The sequence below is a fragment of the Anneissia japonica genome, unplaced genomic scaffold (genome assembly GCF_011630105.1).
Source record: "Anneissia japonica isolate Jap-2015-1 unplaced genomic scaffold, ASM1163010v1 scaffold4058_len632159_cov189, whole genome shotgun sequence".
Taxonomy (NCBI): Eukaryota; Metazoa; Echinodermata; class Crinoidea; order Comatulida; family Comatulidae; genus Anneissia; species Anneissia japonica.
This window is the reverse complement of record NW_022735300.1, coordinates 617934-625670: the sequence shown is the minus strand read 5'-3', so window position 1 is coordinate 625670 and position 7737 is coordinate 617934. Positions and strand designations below refer to the sequence as shown.

Genomic DNA, 7737 nt, shown 5'->3' with positions numbered 1-7737 from the left:
ATGATTATATTTATTAAGACCTAACCGTTGACCATTTTTACCACCCTTTTATTGTCTTGTGATCATTGTTTCCGAGTCTTCCTTCGGGCATTGTAAGTTGTAAACAGTTTTGTTTTCTTGAAAATTGTGTTATTATTAAATAGTGTTATTATTATTATTATTATTGTCAATGTTATCCTGTGTCACACCCATGTAAACACCAGTGTTTTTTTTTTATCTGATGTGGCAGTATAAGGTATTATATAATTTTTACACTGTCAAGACAAATGGAATACCGGCACAGGTTTGACACAATAGGGAATTTCCGTTATACTAGGCCAAAAAATGTACAGTGACCTCAAGTCGCACTCACTTAATCTATGAACACTAGTAGAAACTCTCTGGCATAATTTAGGAAGCTTTTTTCATCACCTTTGCTTTCAAAGTAGCCCGTTCATACCAAAACCAACGATTTGGCCTACATCTAATAAGGAGAAAATACGAAGATAAATATCTGATTTATACCCGCAGAGTTCACCTTTACCTCTCATACACATATTTACAGCAGTACAAGGTATTGTATAGCAAGCCAGTTCACATTTATTTTATCATTTACAACTATATACAGCTGCATACCTTATGTACAAGTTTCACAATTTAAAACTATACAACATACTATTACACAACATAACAATTATAAGGGAAGAATAGGTTTCATGACATGGTTCCAGTGTTTTGGTTCGTCAATACAAACCTAATAATATTAACTATATAGACACCTTATACACAAAATGAATATTTTACAGTACTATATTTATATCCTTTTATAAAGTACAATAAAATTGCTATCATTGCTGTCTACGCTCGTTTTAATTTGTTTTGGTTTCAAAGCAAACTCAACAATGAAACCCCAAAAGCTCTGCATGTATGACAGAAGATTTTATGGCATACAACAATCACTCTCATCAATAATTATTCAAACTTATTTTACCTATTAATAGAATGAATAAATAAATTATATTTCCAATAATTATCACAACCTTCACAATCGATAAATCATTAAACCCCATATAAACACATGAAAATAACAAACAGTTATATACCACTGCATCCGCTCGAAAAAAAAATTCGCTCGAATTCGCTCAAATTGGCCTTCGCTCGAAGTGGTCCTTAGCAGAACGACAAGTGGTCTATCGATTATTTTTCACACGAGTTAAAAGTGACTAGAGTAACTTCTCGTTTAAGTAAGGATGTGTAAAGGAACAACTAAACTATCCGACTTACAACAGCATCACGTTTGTTATAGTCGGTCGGAAACAGTAAAAGAGTAAAGAGACAAAAAATATACTTTTCTTTTCTTTCTTTTTTTATTCAAAATCAACTATATGTACAATCGTATTTATTTAAACAATTACAAATATATACAGTTATTCGGACGAGGCGTAATCGTGGTCGTTTTGAACGACCGTTCTCATTCTCTTTAACTCGGCGTCGTCTATCGTGCCGCAGCTCCTCTTACGCACAGCAAAACCAACGGCGATGGAGTTGGGAAAGGCGTGTCCTTTGTTCAGAAGCATCATGTTGGGAACGAAGGCGAATTTTGCTTCAGTCGTCAACCACTCGTTCATTGCCTTCAGCAGTAGAGTTTCCGCAGTAAACAGTTGTCCGTTCTCTCGAACGAAGCCGCAGTAACAACGGACGTACGGACGCACGTCCCTTTCACTTCTGATGAACGTGACGGACAATCTCAAAGTTTCGTTGAATTGCCAAAGCACCTGCTTTTTTCGAAACGGCTCCAGCAGATCTTCCTCGTCCTTCACGGCCATCGCCATCGCGACGATCCTGTCGGCGTCCCTGTCGATGGACGGCATGTCGTCTCCTATTGTGCCGAGTCTGACGGCGTATTCCTCCAATTCCAACGAGGCATTCGACACGCCGTACATATTCAGAAGCGTGTGCGGGTCTTCGATGGTTCCTTGCCTGCCCACACACCTCACTCCGTCCACCTTGGTCCAGGCAAAGCATTCGTAGTGTCTCCCGCCTCCAGTCTCCTTAGCGGAGAACGCCACCTCAAGAGAGATTTGTTTCGCGTTACAGAATGCCACCGTCAAGATGCGACCTCGATTGGCGGCCAGCAGGTTTTCCAACAATATGTTATCTTCGGTGAAAATCTTAACCATTCTGGCTATGATTCTTCTGTTCGTCTTCTCTGCCATGGCGTCGAGGTTCGCTGATATCGTTTCGTGATGATTCACGAGTATATATAGGGATTAGTCAGCTGACGTTTTCTAAGTACCCATGACGTCATCGTTACCGGCCTATCGATGCTTTCAAATAAGGGCGTACGGATGACGTCAAGGTCCCAAGTACACATGACGTCATCGTTATAGTTGGTTTATAAATAAGCGCCGGAACCTGTCCATCCGTTAAAACGCAGCAATGGCCGGGCAAGACGAATCAGCGTATCGCGGGATGTTGGTACCTCGAGGTACCTCGAGGATCGAGATGTTGTGGCTCTGAAGTACTTATTCCTGGATGAGAGCATCGGTCTCAGACATGGCGAGTTGGATAAACTTACCCGAAGCCTTGAGTTAATGAATAAACTAGAGGATAGAGCATTACTTTATTCATCGAGATTGGAAATACTTATCGAGCTTCTGGGACTGATAGGGCGTTCGGAACTTCAACGCCAGGTTTTGGACTTTCGAGGGAGCACGGAAGGACTCGGTAAAAAGATAATTTTACCCTATAGGTATGTAATTCCCTTTTTTATTTAATCGTTTATCTTTGGAGCAAAAAAAATTTTTTTTTTCTCGCCAATGATTGCCGAGCTAATTTAATATTGTTTTTTCCCCCATAGGGCCATGATACTTGATTTTGCTTCTGGAATCAACGAAGAGTTGAAATCGCTGAAAGCGAGATTGAAATCAATCATACCCGCAAGAACTGTTGGACGACTAAAGGAAGCCATAAGGTTAATGGTTGAATTGGAAAAACTGACAGTGATCAGACCTCGACAGGTTGATTTTTTTCTGTTTGAAATTGCTGAGTATTTAAAAAGGGACGATCTCGTTTTGAAATTAAATGATTATAATGCAGGAAAATACGATTAGTTCAACGCGATAGCTGTAATCATAATCCGTGTATTTTCGAATATCTTTTCAACGAAATAAAGTTTTTGCTAGAAAAAATAGCAAATTAGACTATTGGTTTGCTGTTCTTGTTAGCCTGATAGTGTTTGACTTATGTAACGACTGACGAAAGAGGAAGGGTTTGAAACAGGACTTTATTTTAAAAAGGGGAAAATCGAAAATTATATACACACACACGCAAAACATCTATTACAATCTGTTTATTTTTATAAAAGCTTACTTTGGCCTACCCATGAGCTCGTGACGTCAAGTCAAGAACCGATGACGTACGCTCACCGTACAACGAAGTCGAAATAAAAGTCGAGTTAAAGTGATTCCATCACACTCGTAGAGCTAACGACATGAACGAGACACTTGGCCGGACGACGACTGCGACAAAGAGCACCGACGATGTATGTGTCGGCGGAGCCTCCTCCGAATCGGACCGGCTGCGAAAGAAAGAAGAAGAAATCGTTTTCCTGAAAACCGTCGTGCAGAGCATCGACGTGCTGAAGCTTTTGCTGAACGACTATGGAGGTTCGATCGATTCGTTGAAACTGGAACTCAAGAAGAAGAACCTAAACATCGAGCAATTGCAATTCAGACTGCACAGACCCAAACTCGATTCGTCGGTCGATCTCAAAGAGCACAAATTGTTCGTGCCCGGGCACGACAAGGAGGTTCTCGACCAACTGCTGAGGGACAACGTGCGATTGCGAACCGTCCTCAACTCGAATTACAGTTCCGAGGAAGTGGCGGAAGCGAAGAAGACGATCGCCGCTCTCAGGAAAAGGATAGCCGAACTTTCGTTCGAGGTCCGTACGAAAGATAAGGAGCTGACCGAGTACCTGAGCGCTACGAATTCTTCCGACTCGGAAAAGGACGTCGCGATTAGAAAACTGACGTCGGAGCTGAATGAGTGCTACGGACAGCGCAGTTACGCCGACGACGTCTGCCGAACGCTCTGCCGCGAGATCAAACGGATGAGATCGAAGATCGACGATCTGGTAACGGGCAAGATCGACGTGGCTCGGGAGCCGAGGGATTACGAACGAAGGGAAAAGGATGTCGGCGAACAGAGAAATTGTGGGTCTCTCTCATCGGAAGATCGATGCAAGGTCTTGGAGGAACAAGTGTCGAGCTTGGCAAGGGAAAACGCCGAACTTTCGAAACAGCTGAAGGAAGTCATAAGCATAAACACCAGATGGCAACGTTACTCGGATCAACGTGAAGCGCACGTCATCAAGCTTACGGGAGAAATCCAGTCGCTTTCAGCGAGGAACGAAATGTTGGAGAGGGATTGCCGCGAACTGCGCATGGGCCTGGATAAGAAATGCCGAGAGCTTGATGACTTGCGTTTCGCAAAAACAAACGAAAGTGCCGCCGTCGGGGAAGTTTCGTACGAGGAGGAAGAGGAGGAAGAAGAGCCGTTGAGATGTCCCAGGTGTTTCAAAGCTTACACCGTCATGGAACACGCTTCGTTGATGCAGCACGTCTTCGATTGCGGCGGCGGACACGACAAAGATTTCGATGTATTTTATTAATGAAAATGAAAATAAATAACACAAGCAAACAAAATACAACGTTTCAAGTTTTTAATTTTTTTTTATTGCAGTAATTAATTCAATAGTTTTCAAATTACAACGTTTCCTCATTCAAATCTTCCATGATGTGGGCGAACGCGCGATCTAGTTCGGTCGGCGACACGGGTTTGTCGACGACCGAAGTCGAGGAACCATTCCTGTTCCTCGTTGAACGCCAGATCGTTCTCCATGTATTTTTCGACCGTTTCTATCCTTCGGTGGCATCCGCTCGAATTGAGTGGTTCCTAGGCTGGGACATGAAAGGTTGTTGTTTGTTGTTATTTCGCAATTCGCGACGTCATCAACGAGTACAATACAATCAATCCCGTAACATGATTGGTCTATTTTTTTTTTTAATTTGCATAATGATTTTTCCAACATTTTTGTCTATTTAAAAAAAAAAGTGTGTAAGTTATGGAGATGGTAACAATCATAAATCGATTATAAATTGAATTATATATTTTTAGACAAAAAATAAACCCTCTTGGCCCACGGCCTATTTTTTTTTTACACCATGACCATACGTAATATTAAATTTTTTCTAATAGGTTGACTAACAGGTACTTGGTGTGGTACTAGGTTTATTGCATTTATGGCTTAGGGGCCGCGGTTTAGTCATGCTGGATCAGGGTAGTAAACTCAGCGATCGTGGGTTCGATTCCCACACGGGGCAAGTTTTTTATTTATTTATTTATTTTTTTAAGGTCGTGGGTTCGATTCTCACATGAGCCAGGTTTTTTTTTTTTTAATTTTTTTAAAGCAGTTTAGTTGATGGTGGATAATGATAGCAAACCTGGAGGTTGTGGGTTCGATTCCCACACGAACCCATTTTTTTTAAGAGTGAAGGTGGATAATGAATAGCAAACCTGGTGGTTGTGTGTTCAATTCCCACACGAACCATTTTTTTTTAAATTTTTTAAGGCAGTTTAGTTGATAGTGGATAATAAATAGCAAACCTGGATGTTGTGTGTTCGATTAACACACGAACCACATTTTTTTTTATTTTTATTTTTTTTTGCGGGCATAATTCCTAGACAGGATTGTTAATTCAATTCATATTGAAATTAGTGTTTTGATGGTGATTTTTTTTTTCATTTAATGGGAATTGATATATTTTATATGAGAAGAATCTATGAATATTCAGCTTTCCGTTTACTGGGCGGGGTGGGGGAGGGGGATGAACAACAAGATATTTGATTGGTGAACAGCCGAAATGGCAATTTAAAGCCAACGAAGTCGCTAGAGGTGTAAAAATGCAGCCTCTACGCGGTGGGCGGTCATCATAGCACCAATCGAAAAGTGAAAAATGACGGTGACTTTTTCAAGCAATACAATTGAAACAAATACTAAAGCAATCAGAAAATACATATTACTACTACGGACAAAATAACACATTGAACATGTGACAGAAGATTGCCTTTAATTAGTTCGTAGTTGTGGCATTTTGAATTTTATACTGTATTTGTTATTGGAAACATGTCGCAATGACTCAGCAGGCATCCCAAGTCTACCTAAAATCCAATCTTGAAGGCCAATTTCCCTCTTCCAAAATAGAATATAATTTTCCCAGAAAATCTATAATTTTTCTTCTGAATTAAAAACTGAGAATATTTGTAAAATTTGCTTCTCAAATATATTTTTTAATATATTGGGTAAGCCCCTTACTGAAATATTTGCATGCTTATACGTTAGTGCCGTAATAGGATTTTAATTCATATTCAAGACAAAGTAATAAATGTTACCTCACCAACTTCACTGCGTTTTCAACAATGACGTCGCACCATTGGCGGCATTTTATTTAGATCGTTATGTTTCTCTTGCGGTCAATGATTATATTTATTAAGACCTAACCGTTGACCATTTTTACAACCCTTTTATTGTCTTGTGATTATTGTTTTGTTTTCTTGAAAATTGTTTTAAAAATGTTTTCTAGACCCTATTGGAAACAATCCTCTAGTCTAATTAGGAAATCCAGATTTTTTTCAGTACTTTAAAATTACAGATTTTCGAGAGGATAGTGTTATTATTATTATTATTATTTTTGTCAATGTTATCCTGTGTCACACCCATGTTTACACCAGTGTTTTTTTTTATCTGATGTGGCAGTATAAGGTATTATATAATTTTTACACTGTCAAGACAAATGGAATACCGACACAATAGGGAATTTCCGTTATACTAGGCCAAAAGAATGTACAGTGATCTCAAGTCCCACTCACTTAATCTATGAACACTAGTAGAAACTCTCTGGCATAATTTAGGAAGCTTTTTTCATCACCTTTGCTTTCAAATTAGCCCGTTCATACCAAAACCAACGATTTGGCCTACATCTAATAAGGAGAAAATACGAAGATAAATATACGAAGATTTATACCCGCAGAGTTCACCTTCACCTCTCATACACATATTTACAGCAGCACAAGGTATTGTATAGCAAGCCAGTTCACATTTATTTTATCATTTACAACTATATACAGCTGCATACCTTATGTACAAATTTCACAATTTAAAACTATAGTTTATTATTACACAACATAACAATTATAAGGGAAGAACTTGGTGTACACGGAATAGGTTTCATGACATGGTTCCAGTGCTTTGGTTGGTTGATTCAAACTTAATAGTATTAACTATATAGACACCTTATGCACAAAATGAATATTTTACAGTACTATATTTATATCCTTTTATAAAGTACAATAAAATTGCTATCATTGCTGTCTACGCTCGTTTTAATTTGTTTTGGTTTCATTTTGGTTTCAAAGCAAACTCAACAATGAAACCCCAAAAGCTCTGAATGTATGACAGAAGATTTTATGGCATACAACAATCACTCTCATCACACGGTATCTTCACGAATAGGAGTTTTGGACAAAAAGAGTTGAATTATAGAGGGCGCTACATTACGATATTTTCCAGAGCCATATATATAAAGAGTTGCGACATTCCGCTCCTTGGTTTACGAAAGTCACGTGGTACACACCGTCCATTTTGTTTCATAATCTTCCCGATGAACACATGCAAAGTATATGTGTTACATACAT

The 7737-nt window shown here is 39.2% G+C and overlaps 2 protein-coding genes across 2 annotated transcripts; both read left to right on the top strand.

The window, feature by feature from the left end:
• The first annotated feature begins 2447 nt into the window (after positions 1 to 2447).
• LOC117116562 lies at positions 2448 to 3092 on the top strand. Its single transcript, XM_033260630.1, has 2 exons — positions 2448 to 2731; positions 2840 to 3092. The coding sequence occupies exons 1-2, from the start codon at positions 2574 to 2576 to the stop codon at positions 3090 to 3092; spliced, it is 411 nt and encodes a 136-aa protein (XP_033116521.1). The 5' UTR covers positions 2448 to 2573.
• Positions 3093 to 3472: 380 nt separating this feature from the next.
• Positions 3473 to 4654, top strand: LOC117116561. Its single transcript, XM_033260629.1, has one exon. The coding sequence runs from the start codon at positions 3473 to 3475 to the stop codon at positions 4652 to 4654; it is 1182 nt and encodes a 393-aa protein (XP_033116520.1).
• Positions 4655 to 7737: the final 3083 nt, after the last annotated feature.